The sequence below is a fragment of the Varanus komodoensis genome, unplaced genomic scaffold (assembly GCF_004798865.1).
Source record: "Varanus komodoensis strain SLA01 unplaced genomic scaffold, ASM479886v1 scaffold10, whole genome shotgun sequence".
Classification (NCBI taxonomy): Eukaryota; Metazoa; Chordata; class Lepidosauria; order Squamata; family Varanidae; genus Varanus; species Varanus komodoensis.
In genome coordinates this window covers 30,659,248-30,682,659 of record NW_025335269.1, presented here as the reverse complement: position 1 = coordinate 30,682,659, position 23,412 = coordinate 30,659,248, and the positions used below count along the sequence as shown (strand labels likewise).

The 23,412-nt window shown below is 42.3% G+C and overlaps 2 protein-coding genes and 1 long non-coding RNA gene across 11 annotated transcripts in view; 2 read left to right on the top strand and 1 right to left on the bottom strand.

The window, feature by feature from the left end:
• LOC123017064 overlaps window positions 1–4,347 on the bottom strand; it is a 122,157-nt gene extending 117,810 nt beyond the window's left edge. The window contains exon 1 of the long non-coding RNA XR_006413530.1: window positions 4,288–4,347. This is a non-coding gene — a long non-coding RNA (uncharacterized LOC123017064). The remainder of the gene's footprint in view (window positions 1–4,287) is intronic.
• Window positions 134–9,665, top strand: CUNH2orf50 (chromosome unknown C2orf50 homolog). The gene is made up of 3 exons (XM_044418145.1): window positions 134–4,508; window positions 5,434–5,473; window positions 7,926–9,665. Exons 1-3 carry the CDS (start codon window positions 4,240–4,242, stop codon window positions 8,115–8,117), a joined length of 501 nt encoding a protein of 166 aa, XP_044274080.1. The 5' UTR covers window positions 134–4,239; the 3' UTR covers window positions 8,118–9,665.
• Window positions 9,666–15,199: 5,534 nt separating this feature from the next.
• Window positions 15,200–23,412, top strand: part of SLC66A3 (solute carrier family 66 member 3) — a 14,171-nt gene continuing 5,958 nt past the window's right edge. For 4 of the 9 annotated variants that reach the window (XR_006413528.1, XM_044418084.1, XM_044418062.1 and 1 more), the window contains exons 1-5: window positions 15,200–15,452; window positions 18,806–18,888; window positions 18,972–19,041; window positions 21,263–21,320; window positions 23,354–23,390. Coding sequence is in view for 8 of the 9 variants with exons in the window: in XM_044418084.1 (XP_044274019.1) it covers window positions 15,304–15,452; window positions 18,806–18,888; window positions 18,972–19,041; window positions 21,263–21,320; window positions 23,354–23,390 (397 nt within the window). In the remaining variant the exon portion in view is untranslated. The remainder of the gene's footprint in view (window positions 15,453–18,805; window positions 18,889–18,971; window positions 19,042–21,262; window positions 21,321–23,353; window positions 23,391–23,412) is intronic. The other 5 variants (XM_044418109.1, XM_044418053.1, XM_044418044.1 and 2 more) reach the window with 2 other exon arrangements.

The window sequence follows — 23,412 nt, the reverse complement described above, 5'->3', positions numbered from 1 at the left end:
AACAGAAGCTGAAGTTGCTATGGTGCGCACTTCTTTGCCAACCGGCCATTTGGTGAGGCAGGCAAACAATGCAGATGGTGGAGAACACTAAGTCCAATGAAATGAGTAAAGTAACTTCACCTCACGATGGCTTTTCAAAGTCCCTTCTCGAAGGAAGCAGAGTTGGAAGCCCAAGTTCAGCAAAGAAGGTACGTACAGCAATTGATTCAGTTTGTTGAAACCTTGCTGATGACGCTTTGCTCAAAATGCTTCTTGGGATTTTGTATTTCAAGACACAAGGCAAAACCTGTTTGGAGTGTTTTTAAACTGCTCACATTTATTTGAATAACTTGTGAAAGATGAAGTCTAGAACTTTGCAAGAGGAGATTATTGGCTGCCAAGTTCTGGCTAACAACTGGAAAACATCTTGATGGATGTGACAGTGAAGCTGTCGAGGGCAGCACCTCTGAGGGAAGTTCTCCATTTGCCAAGTATAATTTATAGAATATGTTTATCATATAGATGCATCCCATATTATGGAGACTCTTAATGTCCCTATTAAGCCTGGTGGTTTCTGGTAGGAATGTAGGGAGTCTCCAATATGACAGCATTGTTCACCACTGTATAATACAGGCTAAGGCTCCACATTTCCAGTTTGCACACAAAAAGTTGGCCAACTCAGGCTAATCTAAAGGATGCTTTCATATAGTCTCTGAAGTGAAAACAACAGAAGAACCATGTACAACAGCACTGCTAACTGCAGGTGATGCTGATTTCAATGAGCTAGAGCCATTTTCTTTTGGAAAAAAGTGGATAATTTTTGCTTCACTCATGATCAACCCAATATTCTTGGGAATGGAAAAAAACAGCCATAAGTCTCAAATATGAGGATTCAGTCTTCTGTGTCTCATCAAACAGCTGCTTCCCTGTCCAGCTATAAGGACAAAATATTTTTTGTCAGAATATGAGAGAAGCTAATTCTCTCCTCACTGCTGATGCAATTTTCCTTCTGCTGTATTTATTTATTTTTAACAGCATTTAATTGGTGCACAACAGTCATGGTTTCTGAGAAGGTTATATTTAAAATACAGCTACAAAGCATAAGAACAAAAATAATACAAATATAGCACATGTAAGTTCCAGCAGCAAAGAAAAAGATGGTTTCAAGCCTATTTTAAAGGCTGATTTATGTTTTATGTGTATTAAGTGTTTAAAGGCCTGGGGAAAAGAGAGGGGCCTACACCTTGTGCTGAGATGACAACTCGGACGTCCAGCCTGTCTGGGGAAAGCATTCCACAGCCAGAATGCCACCACCAAAAAGGACCTTTTCCTCAGTAGCCACCTTTGTTACCTCCCTTTGCAGAGGCACCTGGAACAGAGTGCATCCTGGATGTATGAGCGTATGCTCATGAAACGTTCAAAAACTACTTGTTTCCACAAAGCAGTTGAAAGTATGAGCATGATTTTCAGATAGCGCACCTAAGAAGCCAGATGCCATACTCATTTCTCAAAGCTACCCCTTAGACTTTTTTGTGAAACAGGCGCATCATTGCTTTGCTACATAGGTCTACTTTTGCTTTGGACCTCCATAATTCAACATGGCTACTCTTAGGCTAATCGCAGTGCTGTAATAGCATCAGGAGGAGACTGACTGTTAAAACAATTTCCAGAAGGAACAAGAGGAATTGGTTGAGTTACCAAAAGAAAAGTGGGACAATCAGGGATGTATCCAATATCAGTCTAATTTAAGTCCCATTCATTTCACTGTGTGTTCTCTAAGCAGAAATAACATTGGATACAATCCTCTGCATCCTATTTGGACACCATTGACTCTTCATTTCTGCTTGCCATGTTATAAGGTTTTAACTGATTTTTTAAAGACATGCTTGCAAATGTTTGATGTTTGGGGACAGAAGAATGTTTGATGTTTGGGGATAGAGGAATGAAAGAAAGTCACTCACTGTGGTGCTTTCTGACCACTGTATACTTTGCCCTAGACCACCCTCTAGTGACCAAGATTAGATTTGCTAGAAGGAGCCCAACCAAAAACAACAGAAAACCGAATTTCCATTGTTCATTTGGTATCACCGTTCACTGACCTTCTGATGAACTGGAGTGTATTGTACATCCAGCATGCTATTTCCACTCATAAATCAGTTCAGTTTAATAGGGAGTCCAAAACGTTTTAACGGCTCACACATAAATCACTGGAAACAAATGCAGAAGCAAAGACATTCTTTCTTCTTGTATTGCCACTCATACTGGGCCTTTGCCAGGGCTCATATTGTACAAAGTCTCTGGTGGTTTCCAATCACAGCCTTATAATGATAGTTCAGATAAAATGCTGCGTAAGGGGAGTTGATGGTACTATATTTTAAACTTTATTTCTGTGTCTCTGGTGTCACGTAGTTGCACAGAAATTTAGCCAGTAAAACTTTTCCTGCACGGAGACAGTGATGGGAAAGTTGCTTCTGACTGAACTGAAATATGTCAGGATACTCCCAAGTGCAAAGGAGTAGGAGCAAAATAATAATTAAAAAGATTGGCAAGCAAGCTGAGAGATATGAAAGTTTGAGGGAAAAATAGGAGGGGGTGTTCCGCAAAATTTCCAAAGTTTCCAGGGGGAAAAAGTGATGGAAAGCTTTCATTTCTTTTTCACTTCACACCACACACATGGTCCTTCCCCCGTGTTTTCCAGGCCTTCACATGTGTAGGCAAACATAACAAGAGTGCATCGTAAATAACACGGAATCCTACACGATCATGACACAATGGCCAGTATCTTGGCCCTAAGCATTTGCAGGGCTGAAAATTATCGCCCTATTTCAAAGCCTCAGCTTCAAACTATTTTGTAATATAATTTCATTTAAGGCCTGATGCTATGATCTACCACACAGTGGCACCAGCCCAGTCTTATCACCTCATGCTGCCGGGGCACACATGTCTTTTTTCTTTCAGGGTCCACATTTCTTCGTAAATAATCTGTCAGGAGCTGCATGTTGACACCACCGTAAAACAGATGATGGACAGGGCCAAAGCCAGAAGTGGCTGGCTCTTTCCCTTTCTTTCTGCCACCCTTTTTCCTTTCCCCCTTCCTTCCCATGTAGCTGGCTGCTGCAAAGCAAGGTGGAAATCTCTCATTCCAGAGGTCTGAACTGATTGTATTCAGAGGGCATTTGAAATTAGGCTGAGTGATGCATGAAATTAGGCTAAATGCTGCACAAATCTCTAGGGCCACAGGTCTGCTTTAAACAAAGCAGGCAGTGGTTGGTCTGCATCTTGTCTGGAAAGCAATAATATTTAAAAGTCACTGGCCTACAGCAGAAATGTAAGTGTGTGTGTACACATGTGCTTGCATGCATGTGAGCCTGAGGTTAATATTTCACAAAATGTGTTTTTATTAAGTCCTAAAAAGATATACTGGCCTTCCCTCATCTGGTGTCCTGCAGATATTTTGGACTTTGACTCCCATCAGCCCCAGCCAGCATTACCAATGAGCAAGAATGCTGGGAGCTGTAGACCAAAACATAGGGAAGATGGGAAGGCTGTTGTATAACTTTACAAAGCAGATAACAAAAGCAGGGAATTGAATGTCACTATCCTTAAAAAAAAAAACCCTACTTGGTGTCACCAAGCCCCTCCAGCAGCTGTCTTTATTGGGTACATGCCTTCTGTCTGCCATGAATATTCATGAGAAAGCCAGTCTGGTTTCCAATGGAGACAGTAAACACACTGGGAATGCCCGGGCTCTCTGGATGTTTTATTTCAGCTGTGCAAGAACAAGAGCTACCGTAGTCCAGAAAAACACCCTGTAGTACTATCTTCCACAACAGGCTCCTGTTACACATTCTGCGGGTGTTCTGGGGATGCCTGAAGCGATGTGGACATTAGCAAGCAGACTTCCTGCAGCTTGCATTTCAGGAACACCAATGCAAAGCTCGCTATAGACAACTGATGACCTAAGCTTTTCATTAACCATGTCTTTGGTTTTCCATTGTTAAACTGTTGCATTGAATCTTGCCTATATGCAATGTACAGATCTGGCTGCTTAGCAAATTATTCTTGGCTCATCCAGTAAGAAACTACAGAATCTTTCATACAGCTGTCAGAAGTACGGCATGCTGAGCATCAGGGTTTCCTTTTGGTTGGCTTATTCAGTCCAGCCTTTAAGAGAAAACCACCAGCAAGGCATGTTTAGGGTCTGCTCAACCTTCCCTGGCATGCAACCAAATACTGGGTAGTGGAGCAAGCTCCCATAGGATGGGGAGCAGAGCAAACGGACTTGGGAGAACGACATCAGCAGGGTACCTGTCACCAGCTACCAGCCCTGTGGGGGACTTAGTCTCATGTTCATCTCCTTCACTGCACAGCAACCAGTCTGGAAGGACCCCTCTTGCTTCCACACAGCGCTCAGTGAAGTCATCAAGCAAAACCCGAGAAGAGCAGAGAGCCCTGAAAGAGGATCAGGTCCGACAGGACAAGGTCTGGAGAGAGTTTGTGGAGGCTGAAAGAAGAGCAACCAAATACTGGTGAGTAACTGAGTACCATGCTTCACTTAGTAGCACCAACACAACTCTACATCTGTGTTTGTGGGTCTTCATGAGCTGACTTGGGTAGTCCTGAATTGTCTGTGTATGACCTGTCTGTGTCACTGTTACTTTCATGTTGTTGCATTCCTGTTGTTTTCTTGTGGATTCTTTGTGTGCTGCATTTCTCTTATGTGAAGATAATCTCTATGTAGGCAAAACCAGAAGAGACTAACTATTGGGGCCCACTGGGGAGTACATTTTGCCCAACATGAAAAGTATCTCTGTTGGAAAAATGCGATGTGTGATTTGTTCCATTGAAACTGGGAATACTCGCAAGCATCTTTTTTTACTGGTGCCTCCAGCAGAATATGGAGGCTTAACATGTGATAGCAAATGAAATATGTTAAAGGGACAGCGACTCTGTTGCTGTAGCTCCTGGTTCTCTACACCAATTCTGTATGGTCATTTAACTGTATGATCCTGTATGATCATTTAAACTCTCCTCCTGAGAGTTTCTTGAAAGATTATTGAGGCACTTCATTGGAAAAGATCAGTCAAGTCTTCTCTGAAAGACAGCATGATCTCAACTACCACCAGCCTATCCAAGTCATGTGGAGAATGTTGGATGTGGTCCAAGGCACCACAAGAGGGACTGACGTTTGCTAGGATGCTGACGGATGGTTTGCAGTAGGTCAGAAAGTGTTTCAGATTTCCACTTGTATTGCCAACAGCAAAATGGCAACAACTCTACCCCCCACCCCATCCCCATACCAAAACTCAGGCTATTAGAATTCCTGGTTTATATTAGTTCAGGTGTAATTTGTACTTCTATGTTCAGGTCATCTCTCTGCACAACGTACAGATAATTGGCTCTGCTTCCTGAATCACCAGCAGAACTAAACCGTGCTTTGTTTTTATTTTAAAGGTACCAGAACTGGAGTTTCCTAAAGGACTATGATCCACTGGTAGGTTGAATGCAAATATCCCTTTTCTAAAGTACAGCACCAGCCTCCTTCAGAAAAAGGAAGAAGTGCTCAAAGCAGATTTGACACTCCTTAGAACATGGCATGGATGGATAAGTGAGCTCAGTATTGCTGCCTGACTAGCAACAAGTGCTTTCAAGGGCATGTGCTTCCCTGGCCTGCCAGCTGGAAGCCTTCTAACCAGGGATGCAAAGGGCTGTAGCACCTTAGCACCTGCCCTTTAGCATGCAAAGCATTAGCTCCACTATTGAAGCATGACACTTACTGGAAAGATAGCTGGTTCTGATGGTCTAGCTAAAGCATTATTCCTCAAGCCATGTCCTGTGGGCCGGATCCGGCCCGCCATGCCCATTTGGGCCTGCCGCACACACACACCCGCACGCACAGAGAGGCAGCGGTTTGCTCACTCAGAGAAAATGATCTCCAAGCGAGCAAGCCGCCGCCTCGTGCGCCCGCCTCGTGGCACGTGCCCGCCTTGCCTCCCCTCACTGTGTGCGCCCGCCCATGTCTCACCTCGCCTTGTCTTGCCTCGCCATGCACCCCGCCCCCTCGCCGCTCCGCACACGCTGCCGGCACCACCTTTCTGGTCTGCACCCAGCACCGGCACCTTTCAACCGGCCCCCTGGTGAAAAAGTTTGAGGACCCCTGAGCTAAAGTCTCATTTAGAGAAATAACAGCAGCCTAAACTATGGCACAGCGGCAATTTGGACAACCCAAGTTCATGAAAGCTGTCACTGCAACTTTTGCGAGGATGTTTTCCCAGCATTCCATTACTTAGCTATTCCCACACTGATCAGCTACCTAAAATGGCTAAGAGACAAACCACACGTGATCTTAGCTGTCTAGCTCTGCCCTTGAGTGCAAGGTTTCTCCCCACCCTGCAACGCATACACACAGAGATTACAAGCACACGGGGCTGATCTGGTTAAGGATCCAAGGGAGTATATGTGGGGTATTAAGTTCCACTGTGCTCTTGATCCAGAACAAGCCCCAATGTTCTACACATAAACAATTGAAGAACTGGAAGCAAATAAACTTAAGAGGATGGAAGTGCCAAGCACCAGCCACTTTTGCTATTCACAGATGGCATGGGTTTTGATTCATTACTGGGTAATTAATACTCATGTACGGCTAAATATTTTTGGAGTTATTTTAGAACAGTCTGGTGAAAAATCAACATCAACACAGTAACATTGCAATGCTTAGCATTTTTACTTGAAATTAATTACTATTCTGTTCAATGGAGATTGCTCCTAGCAATCAGGTTGCTAGGAACATACCAGATTGCAGCTTAAATCTGATTAAATAAAACTATACCATTAGAACCATTCCTTTTTAATAGTACTAAGGTTTTTTCCCCATATTTTTTGAAATGGATATGATTATTTCAGAGTTTATTTCCCCATACTGTTCAGGGTCCATAGAAACATAGAAACCTGCTACTGAGTAATTAAAGGATTAAATTAGCTACTTGTTCATGGCTGCAGACTTTCTCAGACAATGCAGACTCGTCCTAAATTCAGTACCACAAATTAGGGTGAGTTTTGATGGCCACTAAGCAAAATATCTCCCAAAAATAATGTGTCAAATTCATATGTGCTTATTCGCTATGACAGTTTACAGGTGCCTACATGTTCCGAGGCATCATCATGGGTATTATTCAGTGGTGGCAATGACACTGCACTAGCATTGCTGTTTACCATCAGCGCTTCCTCAGTACAAAGGGAAAACATAGTGATTTACTACCAAAATTTGGGGGCAAATCACCCCCTTTCCTCTTTGCACTAGTAAGTGCTGATGACATGCTAGTGTTGGGATACAGAAGTGTAACAACATTAGTAACAGCATTCCACCACCATGGATACTATCCGTGATGTCTAACAACCACCTGCTAAGGACAAGCACCAGTGGTTAGCTGTCACTATGTTTGTGAGCCTGCTAAAGGCCACTAGCTGGGCCCCAGGGCTGGCCCTACCACTAGGCAAAGTGAGGCAGTCAGCTCAGGTGGTAGGTGCTGGAAAATAGCAGCAAAGTATTAGAAGAGAAAGCTGTGGGATCGCCAGCCGGTCTGCTGTCTGCAGGTGTGGTGGAGAAGGCTCTCCCACTGCCACTTTTAAGAAAAGATGCCTCTACTAGTCCAGCTGACCTTTCTGTACACGGAATGGGAACATCATGCCTTTTGCCTCAGGCAGCAAATTGCCCTGGGCCAATATTGCTGGCCACTGCTGGATCAAAATCCTGGACTTGCTGGGCCATTGTTATTACAGAAACAACATGCTTGTAGTTTTCTGTTATTCTTGCAAGTGGCTCAGTTATCCCAATTTTAGATAATATGTCATTGATTGTCTGCAATATCTCTATAGAAGTTTCTCCCCTTAGATCCAGGGTTTAGATCCAGGGTTGACATGAGTAACCTGTAATTTCTTTCATCCAGGGCAAGAAAAAAGAGCCTGAGCAACTCCCCGAGTACATGTCAGTATTCTCAGAGAAAGTTCCCAACACCAACAGCCATGTTATTGGGAGCAGAATGAACACTGATCTTGGCAAAACCCTGATAAAAATGGATTACTTCCTCAACTATGGAAGAAGAAAAAATAAACTTGACCAGGAACTCCAGCCTTCCTAGAATGAAAAAGAAATCTTGCTTTCAAAACCAAGTAGAGTTCTAATACTTCGTGCAGCAGGGCCAGTGCTGAAAAACTGATGTCTTTCTCTCTCTCCAGATGCCATACTGCTAAATGCTGGCTGATAATGGTTCAAATGCTGTCCAATAAGATATTGAGAACGTTTAAAGCTGGATCAAAGCTTGCTAACATGAACCTAGAAACATGAATAGGGATCATCACTAGGATGGCTGCAAGTTAACAAAAGAGGACACAGGTAGTATAAAATTTGAGCATTGTCATATGTAAAGATGCCTGTAATCTGCATTGCCTGGACATGATCCATTTATTTCAATGGCTTGCAGAGGTGGGCCTCTTCATTGAGGTAGGGCTACAGTGGTGGCAGGGTAAACCCATAAAGCCCTAAACTCCCCCCATGTTAGCTAAATGTCCAAAAGCCTCCTTAGGCTGGACTTAGGTGCTAACTGCTGATGGGCAACTGCATGGCCTCTGCTCACCCTTCTGACCTTTAACCCAGACCTGAACAGGCCAGGGCATCAAAGCAGAATGCCTGGCTGTAGCTTAGCTGCAGAACAGACAGTTTGCATGCAGGACGTCTTAGGTTCAATCTCTGGCATTTCCAGGTAGGTCTAGGAAAGACGCTTTGCAGAGCTGCTAACCATCACGGACAACAATAGTGGACTAGATGAACCAATTGTCTGACTCAATATAAACAGCATCCTGTTTCCTATTATAAAATTCTAGTTTCAAAAGTATAAAGGAGTGGAAGTGCATTGCAACCCTCTCCCCCAAAACCCGCATAATCTGTACAAGGTTAAGATCTACAATGAAGTCTAGCCTTACTGCATCTGCAGCACTTTCTATTTGCCTCCACACCATTGCAAGTGAATTATTCTATTCACTTCATTCATTGGGCCCCAAACAACATTCAAAATGATAGTGACCCTGAAATGTAATTGTTTATGCAGACGAGGACTTCTCCTGAGAAATTATTTCCTTCAGAGTTGCAGCTCGCTTCAGCTTTGACCTTGTGTTCCACATAAGCCATTGCAGAGAACAGAATGCAAGGAGGACTTCCTGGGGGACTGCTGCTGGCAAGGAGACTAGCCGGTGGAATTCCAGCAGATGTAGTGGCCATATGTCACCCAAGCCATCTGCTGCGATTCAACAGAAGTTGGTTTAGGGGCACAGAAAGCTGGCCATGCAACAAAGGGGAAGGATTCTCACAAATGAAGATTGCACTGATTGCTCCCATTTATCTCCTCGTGCCTGCGCATTTCGGCATCAAATAGCATCCCAAGGCGGTCCATAATAGGACACACGCTTTGCATGCAGATACAACTGCAGGTTCAGTTCCTGGCATCTCCAGGTAGGGCTCAGACAGACACCTGCTGAAACCCCAGAATGTCATTTTCAGTTTGTGCCAAGAACACTGGGCTAGATGGATGAAGAATCTGCTTCAGTATCAGGCAACTGCCCATGTTTCCCTATGTTTTTAGCTTCTCTGTGAACTATTTTCAGTTTATTGTCTTTCTTATACAATATGGCTCAGAACATTATCCAACAAAGAGCTGATGGTTATAAACAAGTGTGCCTTCGTGGTGTATCATATCTTCTTGTTCTGGAAGTTTCAGACCAGAACTGCAGGGGATAATATCTGAAGCAAAATCTGGGCTGCAACACTGGGGGTTAAGTGCTGGAACAAAGTGCTTAAGCTTGAAGAAAAGACACTAACTTTTATAAATCCTTGTGTTTTTCATGTCTGTTCAAGGATAATCAGTAACAACTTTGTTCTAATGAATTCACTTCTGTACTGTTCATACACAAGTCTGAAGCAGAACAAGCAAGTCTGGGATTTCTACTTCTTTCCTCTTAAGTACCAAGAGGAAAGTTGTGGCGATGTCTTCTCAGATGACCAAACTAATTGGTTCCACTGTGGAACAGTCCCCAGGGGCTTCCTATTGGTTAAGCCTGTTTGCCGAACCAGTAGGCACTTCTGCAGCAATCCATTTAGCACTTTTTAGAGCCACTGATGGATTTCAGTGTGTAATGGTCCAGATTTGAAAAGTGGCATCAGGGTCCCTCATGAGTTTAGGCACTTTAAATAATCCCATTCAAACTGGTTCCTGTCTTGTTGTGATTGTTGCATTACTAAATCTCCTGCATCCTCCTTTACACTTTAGAAATGAATCTTAGACTGTGTCAAAACTGAAGGCAATCCAACAGATGCAAATCAGGTTTTTAATAGGCTGTTTTACAGATTCTCCATACATTTCCAATGTGGAGAGAACAGCTTGTCCATGAGTGGTACTCATGAATGGCATTAAGAGCTGCTGAACTAAAGAACTTTCCCTGGAAAAACAAGGTGCATATATTGTTATCTCAAGGTATATTTTGAATAGTTTCCTGTGATAAAGAACATTTATGTTAGAAATGTATCGGGTAACTTAGAAACCAACTTAAAATAAAGTTGTCCTGTACCTTCAGGCTTTATCTTTTTTCAGTCTGCTGTGTGGTACAGCCCTCTTTCCAGCTGCACACATGTTGATCAGGTTACTAATCCATCTGGTCTAGCATTGCCCAAAATCTTGGGCAAATGCTTTTTGCAGCTCTGAGAAGGCTTAGTATGATCTGAGATCCTCTTACCTGGAGATGCCTGGAATTGAACTATGTGCATGCAGAGCATGTGCTCTGCACTGTTTATGATGAACCCATTCCTTGATCCTTATCAGAATCCAACCACCCCTGACTGGAGGTTAAGTAATTTCTAGTCTTCTACGGAGCACCTGATAGGACTCTGGGAAGAAGAAAGAGCCAATACTTTAATGATATACTTACATAAAATTCAGAAACAGTAAAACTATTATTTGTTTGCTGTGGTTTAGCGTTTCAAACTTTAGAGTCTATTAATGCTCAGTGTCCAAGTACACTAAGACCTTCCCCATAAACAGAACATTGTAAGTCAAACATGCCTCCCGGGATCATGCTGTTATTGTTAGATAAAATTAGAAATACAGAGACTATGAACTCTGAATATTAAGCAACCTCCAGATGGCAGTCAAGACTGATTTAAAGCAGTACCAAAACATTTTAGAAAATCCTTGTATGAGTGCCTGCGGGTTTTGCTCGATAAAAGGTATCAGTATAGAAGGTGATCAGGATTTGAGCTCAGTTTCCCCCCTGTGGAACTCAACGAAATCAATGGAACCAGCATACCTTTGATTCAAATCACTGTTGGCGATGAGCAAGCCATTTTTATGATACAGTAAATGAGCATCAAGTGAAATTATCCAGAACAATTACAGGAACAGCTGCGCTACAAATAATCTTTTTAAAAGCGACTTTTATCCGAGCCTCCACCCACACACACACACACAAGTTAGGCACATATTTCTTTCCTGGAGGATTGAGTGTGCAGTTCAACATTCAAAAAGCGCAAAGGTGAACTGTGTTCACTCATGTGAAGGGTTCTTTGATTAACAGGGTCATTCCTCACTGTTTGTATTTTAGCTGTTTTTATTTTTGGTAAATTTCTTTTAATAAGATTGTATGGCATTTTTGGTGTATTTTATTGTACTATTTTTATGCCCAGGGAGCTTCAGCTATGGGGCAGTTTAGAGATGATGATAATACATGAAACATATAGTAAGCTGTCCAGGTTCCTACAGAACCCGAATCTGATCAAACATGCCCTTTCTCTTCCCTTGCGAAAGATATTACCCACATGCTCAACTGCTACACACCACAGAGTGTTCAAACATTTTCAAAATGAAAGCAATCGTTCCAGGACATGTAGACACAACATGTGAAGTTGTTGATATATGCTAAAGTTTATGATACTAGAAAATATCCAATGCAACATGCTTATTAAACTGCTGAGAGAGTTAAACTTAGTAAACCGCCCAAAGAGCTTTGGCTGTGGAGCTGTATAGAAATCAAATAATTAATAGTAATAATTATAATTAAGTTTGCATTTGTGACTATTCTGCTAGGGTGGCATTTGTTTATATCTCTTACTCCAAATAAAATTTTGTAAGAGTATGTGATGCCTCTTGCATGAAGTTTGAATTTAATAGTTTGCTGCATTAGTGCTAAAATTTCCAGAATTTTCTGCCACTTGGTATAGGCTGCTAAATGTCATGGAATGCAACTCGAAGGCTGCAATCCTACACATTTAAATGAAAAAAGTCTTACAACCCCAGCCAACATGCATAGCACATACTTATGGAAAATGCATAGTGGCTGTCACAGTGGTTGTCACAACTAATGTTGCGTTTACTGCCTTACCCCACCCAAAACTGGAAAATTCCTGCAGATCCCTATGGCTGTTCCTCCTGAAGAAGGCAGCTCAACCTTCTGAACAGTATAGTTTCTTTCTGTTCTTCAAATCTGGGGAATTTTTGCAGTGTTAAGGATTACCCCCATCTCCAAACAGTTCAAAATCTCCTACAAATGAAGAAGGTTCTTTCCTGTTAAAATATTAGGCTATGAAACAGGATGCAGTATATACAAAATTTAATTTCTTTTTCAAAAAAAAGTGTGACATGGTATGTTTATTGCACTGTGAGTTGCAGATCATTCTTGCTTTAAGAAAAAATATCCTTGTTATGTCAATTGTTTTATAGATAAACTTTTATTTATTGTAAGTTTATTATAGATCATCTGATGGAAACAGGCATTATAAAGTTTATGATGAGAAAATGGACTGAACTAAAAAGAAGTCTTGCAATTTGAAGAGGACATTGCTCTTAGCTTCAATATATCATGTGGAAGGTTTCTGGGTCAACAACTGCAGAAACTCTGCAGTTAAACTACAAAGATTAAATGATGCCACAGAAAAGCTCTGGCTACTCTAGCCTTCACCTTACATATCATATTAAAGTAATCCAGCTCAGTGATTAATGTGTGTTTAAGCACTGCAAGCTAGAAATGAATCGGAAGCAAAGTATGTAGCCCAACTGTTCTGCGGACAATATGCAACAAGGGGAACCCTTCAATTATTGCTTTCCACCATAGCCATTTAGATATTAAAGGATTGACAATGCAAAGGCATTACACGGCTTGTGAGAGTAAGCACACTAGAGCATCACACTAGAAATGTGTGTGCCCCATTCAAGAAATTACAGCCATAGATGGCATTGTGGTACCTCCCATTTCAGTAAAACAAATATATTTCATATATAGATTAGTGGTTGCTTTTAGCCAGTATAATAAAAGTTACCACCAGTAGCCACTCTGGAAAGCTGTACTGACAAATGTAAGGGAGAGCAGGACCTTTCAAGCAATTCCACTAGAAGAATGACTTTTCTCCCCTCATGCTTCTCTATTCCTTTTCCCTCATGCGTTTGCTTTTTCAACTGGAATGGAAAAAGTTAAAATGCAGTGTGAACAGGCATAACAGCAACAGTCATGTCAGGTGTATGAAAGAGGCCTAGCTAAAATGGCTGCTTTCTGAACTAGTTTGCTTTTGGTCTATCAGTGGCAGGCCTCTTACCAACCCCTGGTGTGAATACCTCTTAAGTCAGTAAGATTCAAGCTGCAGACAGGTCTGAACCACAGGATAACCACCAGGAATAAACTGGGAATTCTCTTTAGAAATCTACAATAAACAAGATGTCAACAAAGATTAAAGCATGAGAGTGTTACCTAAGTTGAGGGGAATGAGCAACCTTATTATAACCAATCAGGATTTTTTTTACAAATCCATTTATGGCAACATGTGCAGAAGCTAGCTAAATAAAAGCATATAAAACAGAGCCTCACCTCAGATATCAGATTCTGCCTTCATTCAAGATTTTTAAGGACCCCTTAAACTCTGTTCGAAGAAAGGGAAATCCCTCACTTGTGTGTACAGTAAGCTAATTCTATTCTTCTTCTATTTCTATATTAAGGCTGGATGAAAATTGTGTAAATTATTTTCTGTCCTATTTTTAGGAAATAGGGAACCATTATTTCTATTATCATTAAATCATTTCCTATTTCAAACAGTTGCCAGTGCTTCCTTGTACCATAAGGTAAAGTATATCTCTCTGGACCCTAGCTAAGGACAAGGAGAAACTAGCGACCGGGAACTTGCTGTATTAGCTTTAGCATGCAATCCTACTGTTGTTAAGACAGAACGTCCTACAACACCCAGCATCCTCTAGCGAGCCATGCTGGGCGGAGTATACTGGGAGTTGTAGGATTTTTTTCTGCCTAACATAACAGGATGGCGCCCTTATTGTTCTTAAATTTGCCGCTTACAATAAATCTGTGGGCAGAGACCGATCATATGTAAGTTGCTCTGGGAGCTTTTTGGGCTAAGAAGTGGCATAAAAATACTCCAAATACATTGATAACGTTAAAAGGTTACATTTTAAGCCAATTAAAACTACACGGATACCTATGAAAGTAGTTGAAACTGCTGAAGGTCGAAATACCATACTGTAACCCAGCGCCCTTAGCATCTTTTTGTCTGAAACCGGAAGACGTCTCTGCTTATAAAAGCTGGCTGGGAATACATAACAAAATTCAATTGACAAGTGGTGCTCCAGAAAGTGGCCGGCATCACCAATTAATTTTTGGCAGGCCATGGAGCACTCAAAAAAATGCATTCCCCCACGAATGGAAGCTTCACGAGCGTGTCGTGTGCAGCTCATGCCTAAGAGAATGGGCATTAAAAGCGCGATCCTATCCACGTTTAAGGAGAAAAAACTGAGTTTCTAGCATGCTGCTAGTTCTCAGTCTTCTTTTTCCTGCCTCAAAGGGCAAATGCTTGCGCCATGCGTCAAGAACTTGGCAGTCTTTTGAGTTTCCGTAGTTGTTTGGTTTTCTTTTCGCTTTGCCCAAGAAACAGAAGAAAACCAAGAAAAGCTGTAGTGGGGAGCAGGGGTTTTTTTAACCCCCCTTTTGGAAAGAAGGGTATAAAAAGTGGGAGGATGCCTATTCGCATCTAAACGACACAGATCAAAACAGGAGGAAAGCACGGAGGAAGGCGAGGGTCCGGTACGGGCTGAGCCCTCCGAGCGCGAACAGCCCGCCTCCTCCGAGTGGCAGAGGACGTGCCGCCAGCGAGCACCGCGCCCTCATTGCCTGGCGCTTCTCTTCCCACAGGGTGTTTTCCCCGGCGTATCGCTCGAGCGGGAGGTGCTGCGCGCCTTTCCTGGCCGGGGCCGGGGCCGGGGCCTCGCGAGCGGAGGAGGCGTCGCGATGGGGCCGGCGGCGCTGCTGGTGGACGTGGCCAACTGGAGCACGATCTTGGCGTGCCTGGTGCTCAAGCTGCCCCAGGGAGTCGCCTTGCTGGCCGCCAAGTCCGCCCGGGGAGTCAGCCTGGAGAGTTTGCTGTTGGAACTGAGCGGGTAAGGGGACCCCAGCCCGGCCCTTCTCCCCGCATCTGCAGAAAGACCTCCAGCAGCCGGTTCCGCGGGCTTGCTTTTCCTTTTGTGCTGCTTGCGAGCCTCTTGGGAGACGTGGAAGAAGCCTGAGTGTGAACTCCTCGCCACCCCCTCCCGCGGTTTTGCGTCCTCTGTGATGACGAAAAGGCACTCTGCACATGCCCAGAAGCACTCCCTAAAACTGTTATTGTACTCCATTCCCCGCCTTTCCTCCACTATGGAACTTACAATGGTATATAAAAGCGGGTTACTTCGCGGGTAGCCTCTCATCCAGCCCTCCCCAGCCTGATGCCATCCATGGTTTGGGCTACTGTACCTTTCAGCCCTGTCAGTCAGCCATGCTGGCTGGTGCTGATGGGAGCTGTAGTCCAGCACATCTGGAAGGCATTACTTTGGGAAGTTTGCATTGGACTTACTGAGCTTGCGCAAGATTGAGGCATTAAATATGCCTCAGACTGGATGGCTCATGTTTTCCAGGGCTGAGCCATCTAAATGGAAAAAAATGTGAGCCATTCCTGTTTGATTCAATAGTGACTTTTACTTAGGTGATATTTATTCTAGATGTTCCTCAAGCATATTGGTGATAGACTCAGGATTATAAATTTGGTTTCTTTATTTCTCTACTGATCTTGAAGTATTGCAAATGTTGTTATTATATTTCATTTCTATCATGCCCATAGCTGAAGCTTTCTAGGCGGTTTACAACAAAGCATATAAACAATAACATAGATAAAAACATTAACAAGAATTCAAATTAATTTAAAATAGCATAAAAAGCAGTAAAAAGCATAAAAAGACAAAAAATGTTCACTTTTTGGCTGCAATTAAGAAACAACTTTACTTCAAAATAAAACATTTCACAGTTAAAAGCAATCACATAAAAGGTTTGGTTTGACCCAGAGTTCACTCCCTGTTCTCTTTCTAGTGCTGAACAAATAAGTGGTGCCATTGAACATGTAGAGATGGCACATCCTCATAATACACTGAATCAAGAGAACCTTTTCCTATCCAAAATTGTGGGGGTTAAATCTCAAGGGAAGACAATGTGACTTCCAACTTAAATTCTTGCCATTTTTAGTTTTATATTTGAAAAGACATCTTTGTTAGATTGCTTTCTTAACCATATATTTTAAGGCTAGAGTTTGGAAAACTTTCCTTACTGACTCATGACCCTTACAGAAGCACAGCAAAAATAATTAAATGGGAGGGCCTTGCCCAGAGCAAATGTTAAATTTGGAGCTCTGATCCAGTTCTGCTGAACATACTGGTGTTCCATTGTTGCTTGCACATGTTGCTGGATAGTCTGCATTACTGAAAGCTAAGTCATGCCCTACCCTTTGAGTGGGAAAGCCTCTGTAACTGTGCCATACACACCCATAACAAGGAGAAAATAGGGTCCTTCTACAGGCAGCTATTTTTGGAGGCCCCTGTTACCAATATTAGTAATGATTGATTGAAGGAAGGATAGATATCCTGGCTTTTGAATGAGGATTCCTTTTGGACCTGCCCTGACCTCTTTGCAAGATTGTAAAATCCTTGCCCAGTTACCTGTAGTGTGAAGGAGCTAACACAGCGAACAAGGCAGGCAAAATCCTTTTCCCCCAGGCAGCTGCAGTGCCACATGTGACTATAATGGAGACTGGGAAGCAAGAATCAGTAAGATTCAAGAAGCAAGTATCTTTTCCAGATGTATTTACAGCAGGGCATTCTTATTCTCTTAAACCAACCAGAAGAGGAGCTTTGGGTGTCAGGACACCTGAAATCCTAGCTAAGTGTTGCAGTTAAACCTTACATGTTTGGCAGTGAGCCTTTTCCCTTCCCATGAATTGTAAGCCAGCAGTGTTGAAACTCCTTTGTCTTAAGGGCCAGATTACGCTGTGGAGAGCTTCTCAGTGCCACCTGTCAGGCCTTCCTGAGCAAAGGTGAAAGGATCAGAAATCCCAGTGTTTCTTAGCAGACTTGCTGTAGACTCGAGTTTTCCTGTTATTGGTGAACACAGTGTGTGAAGGCATCAGAATTCTGTGGTTTTTGTACTGCACAGGTGTTTTGTGTTGGCTGTAACGTAGAAGCAGGAAGTGACTACTCTTTCAAAACATGAAATTCAAGTTCATCTGTTTCTCAGTCCCTCTTTGTGTTGCCTGGTCACAAGGAAAGGCAGAAACATTTGAAGATAAAGATCCTCTGCTTACTAGAGATATGCCCTTAACTTACAGTCTATTAGGTTTTCAGAGGTGTGATCTGCCTTTGGTGCGTTTGAAGTATGGAGTCATACAGACAACTACTTGAAGTAGGAAATAATTATATGATTAATTAAAAAATATAATTAAGAATCAGCCAATATTAATACAGAAATGCAAAAAGAATACAGTTAGCTTACTACACTTTCTGTGTAGGATCTTCCTTCAAAACCCTGGAGATGAAGAAGACCTAGGAATCTTGAATTATTGCAGAATAAGGCATTTTGGGCAAGACTTTGTTCTGTGTTCAGCATTTTGCCAGCTCCTGTTCCCTTTGCCATAAATGGAAACTATACTGCTCTAAGTTTGCTGATTGGTTACCATAAGGTATTCTGACCTCTCAAAAGACCCTTCTTTATAATCACAGTAACATCCTCTGGTTTTGGATTTGCTCACATCTTGTTTGCAGTTCGATAGGCATTTTCCAACCTGATGTCTGTGGTTTAGTCCTGGCTGGGTGGTACAAGAAATATTCTTTTCTCTGACTTGATAAGCTGCCTGCCAATAATAGGCCAAGAGCAAACTTAGGTTCAGAAAACAGCTGTTTTGGGTAGGCCTTTTGGCATGCTTAATATAAGAGTTTTCTTAAATAAGCCTTTTCACGTTACATTTTAAATTTCTTTCAAGAAATGCAGCAATAATAATAAAAATCACCAATGCCCAATTCTCAAGGGTTCAGCAGCCTTAAGGCCTATTATCCCCATACCCACCCACTTGGCTTTCTGCTTTTCAGTCCTCCAACTCCCCTTCCTGTCTTTTTTTTCTTATGAATAGCACCCCACCCTTCCAACATATTGAAGACTAACTGATCCTAGTTTCATATCTGTAATTTAAAGGCGCCCTCAAAACTAAATTTCTCAGTCTGTATGGCATGATAAGCTGCTGTGGTTTAAGACGCTAGGAAATCTTAGGTCCATAAGGGAATAGATAGGATGGAGGAGGAGCCAGCAGGGACACAGACAGTTCATGGTTTATCAGATGAAGGCTGCTGTATCTGAACGGACCCTTTAAAATGAAAAATGGAATTTGTTCATTTGAATGTGCTTAAGGTTTGTTTGAAGTTATGTCTTTCCTTTTCAGCTTCATTGTGTGTCTGCGGTACATGAGTTATTACAATTATCCTCTGCCAACATATGTAGAATATCCTATCATCATTGTGCAAGGTAGTATTTTGTCATTCCCCTCCTCCCCTTGTCTTTCTTTTTTTTTTCCAAGCATACCATAATGATCTAATTTTTCGTTTCAGATGTCATTCTTTTGCTGTTTGTTCTGCATTACACTGGCAAAATGAAGCATGCTTTGCCTTACACAGTCATGTATCCTTTAATTATCTATTTGTTCATTTCTATTTATATAGCATTTCTGGCAGGTCTGTTGGCATTCCACCTTCATGAGTTAAACAACTCCCCCCCCCCCCATGCACATTTCAAATTCGATGTTTAAAGTCTCATCCCCAAATCATCCAGAGGGTTAAACGCTCCATCATTTGCAACTGCTTCTTCTGTGCTAGGGTTTAAGGACTTTGTGGGAACCCAGACTGTCTACATCATGGCAGAAATAGTCCATAGCAGGACCAGCACAGGCTATTTCTGTACAACACAATGGCTCAGCGCATCATACTAAGCCATCCCTGCAAATAAGCCATGGTGTTCATTGAAAAACACACTGAACAAATGATTTGGGCTCACTCCCCTTCCCGAACCCTTGGTCCTCCAGCTGCCATCATTGTCCTTTGCAGCTGAATCTTTCTTGTTCTTCATTCCATTTATTCCCCCTTTTCATTCACTTCCATTGCCACCCACATCCCAAGTCTCAAAAAAGCAAAGTTGGGTTTGCCAGTTTTTTTGGATCCTGGGAATGTACAATTATCTTTGTTTTTTCTTTCTTTGTCAGTGGGAAAACCAGTGAGAACTGCTCCACAGTGCCACATGAGCACTGACAGAGGGTCTGTCTTTGGCATCTGCAGGGTGCGATTGCAAACAGCAAGACTTTTTGCTGCTTTCGCCAAGCTGGAATCACTAGGGTATTCCAACAACCCACAGTACATTGCTTTGCTATGTTAGGTGACATAATACCCAATTGTGAGTTGAACAACCTTTAGAATCAGCCATGGGTTATCAGGATGGCTTGTTGTCCAAAACTAAGCCATCTTGTGGAAGACAGTCTGGATGTTTGGTTTCAGACAACACAACAATTCCCCCAGGCTAGTTACCCACAATGGGTTGTCATGCCATGTAAACCAGTTCAGTGAGAGATCGTGGTCTGAGTTTTTCCTGCAATATAGGAAAAATATGAAAGTATTTGACCTGCCCAATTAAGAATGGGAGAAAATCCTGTGTGTTGTTTTATTGAACATGTAAGAGCAAATGTGATATTCTCAAGCAATATTTCTAGGGAACTTATTGATTTCATGTGTCTTCTAGAGTCATCTTATTAATTGTCAAGAGGGGATGGCTAAGTTGATTAAGAGGATGGGAAATATTTCTCTGAGGTAAAGAGAGAAGCTAACCTATTTGAAAGTGGAAGCAGTATGACCAGTGCTGAAGAAAGTTTTCAGTAAACCCACTGTTTTGGAGAATTACTTGCTGTGTTGGAGAATTACTCTTGACATTCTTTTGTTGGACACTGTGCTTGAATTGTGGCCACCGAAATCATGGCATTCCAAGATGATGCTAATTAATTTACTCTGGGTTTTGGCTGAGATGTTCATCCCATCTACATTGGAAACTGGAAATGGAAAGCATCTGTGCTAGTTCCACTGATTAGGAGCTTTGGATACCCTCTGGATTAACTGGCTGTGATGCAGTTTGCAACACCATTTTTTGGTGGTTCTGGCCTTCCTGAGGGGAAGATCCCAGGAAGCAGGGCTGAGCCATTTCTGCTTGACCTTATGTTGCTGTATGCTGCAGGATTAAAAAAAAAAATAGGTAGGCTTTTATCTGCAGATTGGCGTTTTTTGTTGTTTTCTCTGGCCTTTAAAAAATGGTTTGATTTGTAGTGATTACATTGGCTGTCTTTGCTGGTTATACATTTTAGTTATTTCTTATTTAGTTATTATTTCTTATTTCTACTTCTCATTGCTTAAACTACTTCAAGGAAACCAAAGTTAAAACTAGAAAGGCCTGCTAATTACTGTATATCTGACTATGGCATAAATCAGCAGTGCAGCCTGGGGGCCAAATTGCATTTCAGAGATGTTCCTCAAGGACATATTCTGGTGGTAGGTGAGGCCAAATGCGAAAGAGGCAGAGCCAAGTCTATAAAAAAGAGCAATGTACTTTAGCTTAGATTCGTAAGTATTAATAAGTTAGGCTTAGGAGAAGCATTTCAACATTTTAGAACTGGGGGAGAATTTCCCAAAAGACAGGAAACCACCACATGGCAGTGGCTGAAGGGAAGGTACAGGGTCTTGATGGGACATGGGGGCTGGGAAGGCTAGATTTTGCCCCTCGGGATGAGTCCCCCATTGTAAATCCAGAATATGCCAAACAACCATCTAATTGCCGTCATCCTTATGTAACTTAACGTGCAAATTAGATTTGTGGCAGGGTGGTACATGCTTAGCTTACAGAAATGGATAATTGACCTGAGTATGGTAAGTACATGAAGGAACTCTGTCTACATATATAATCATTCTCGTTTATTGGTTCCAGGTCCAGATGGGAACCACTGTTCTTTGCACACTGTGGGAAATCTGTGGATTTTAAATCTGGAAGCTGGTTGCCTGGCTGTTTTGCCTTACTATGTTATAGAATATGGCTGTGTAGTTGTTAAGTGTCGCTTAGGAAAACCTTGTCCGATGGGCTTCCTTGGCTTGCTTGCTGTACACGGCATGCTCAAAAACAGCTTGATGCTTCAAAGAGTCTGTGGGAAAGGAAGGGTGTGGTCGATTTCAAGGATGGTCAGCGTTTGGGAATGTTTTCCCTTGAGACTGCTGGCCTGCAGAAAGCTTTGATCTATCCCAGTCTTTGCTTCTTTTGTAAAAGAGTGAACCGTGTGAATCACAGCATCCAGGGAACATAAGGAAGGTATAGGGTGAGTTGGCCTGACTCCAGCCAGTGAGCAGGCACAGAAACTGATTCCAACTCAGTAGCCTTGGACCAGCATGTTAGGATATAAGGATATAAAACTCTGGGTTTGGACATAAGTGCTCAGGGGAGCTGAGCCAGATGGGAGCTGTAATCTTATCCATCTTCCTCTGGCCATATCATTAAGCTGCAGTGGAAACTTCAATCATTATTCTCATAAGGATTGAAGATCTCGGGAGAAAGATTATAGTCCCATCTGTATCTTAGGGAGTGACAGAGATATTTAATAGGAATTAGAGTGTTCAGTGGTGTGTTTACTGTATGAGCAAATAAAGCTTTGCATATCAAGAGTGTTCCTCTGAGTCAACCTTTTATATCCCTGTTCTCAGGCTGCTAAAGTAATACTAAGGTATTGTGGGAGAAAAGCTTTTCCAGGGCAACACTTAGCAACAGCCATCTTGCAAAACATGAGGAATGATGGGAGGGGTTTTTCCCTAAAATTAATGTTTCTAGGGTCCAGCACTTAAATTGACTCATGATGTAGCCCTAGACAGGTGACATAAAAGTAATGTATGTGAATGGAAGTGAGATTTTGTGGAAGTGCTTTTTACTAGGCTAGTTTTGAAATCCTCTGCTGCCTTCTGCTTCATACATTAAGCACTGCCAAAGTATGATTTAGAGTCTTCCCCAATCCTGTGCTTTCCAGACAGTGGGACAGCAACACCCAGAATTCCCAGTCAATGGCCCTGCTGGATGGGAATTCTGGGAGTTGCGGTCCAGATGCCTCTGAAGGCCACCAGCTTGAGGAAGGCTGGCTTAGAAGCCACACTGATGCCTCCTTTTACATTGCTATACCTTATCATTGGGATAAAGCAGATCTGGTTTTAGAGACAGAGTGGGCAGTTTGCAATCAGCTTGGTGCAGGCTAGAGGCAGCAGAGCAACCCCCTCAGTGGGTTGTATCCAGTATTACTCTGACATAAGAACCATTTGTTCCATTGGGTCCATTCTAAGTAAGACTAACATTGGACATAATCCAGTTAGCCCATGTCACCACTGATTGACATGTAGTTGGCTAAAATGAAACCCCTGGGACTTCTGGGTGTATCCTGGGTTGAAAGGGCAAAGTTGGTACATACTAAGTTAGCTTTTTGAGTAGCATAGGTGAATAGTGAGGCACTTAGGAGATGAACTGGCCAGATTGAGCCCAATCACTGCAGATTTCTGCAGCATGTACTCTTCCTGGACATCACCTATATGAGTAAGCTCTATATCTTGTTGCTTGTGAAAAAAACGAAGGAGGAGGGGCGAGCCAACTATAGAGCCTATAAAGAGCACATATTTAAGAGCAAACATTTGCCTATAAAGAAGAAACAAATTCTGTTCCTTGAGCTTGTAGTCAGAGCAGTCCTTCAAGTTCCAGTTGCCTTTTTACAATTCATTCTCCAATTTCAAATAACAGCTCCATCTATGTTAATCTAAGTTCTTGGTAGACTTTATTTGATGAGAAAGGTGGGCAAGGGGAATGTTTAAAGATGCTAGCATTTGAAACGCTGTTTGTTTTTAATTGCATCCTTACCTGAATTCTATAATCGATTCAGAAGCAAGCTCCATTGAATCAGTGGGTTCTTTTCCCAGGTAAGTATGTATAATGTCTCTC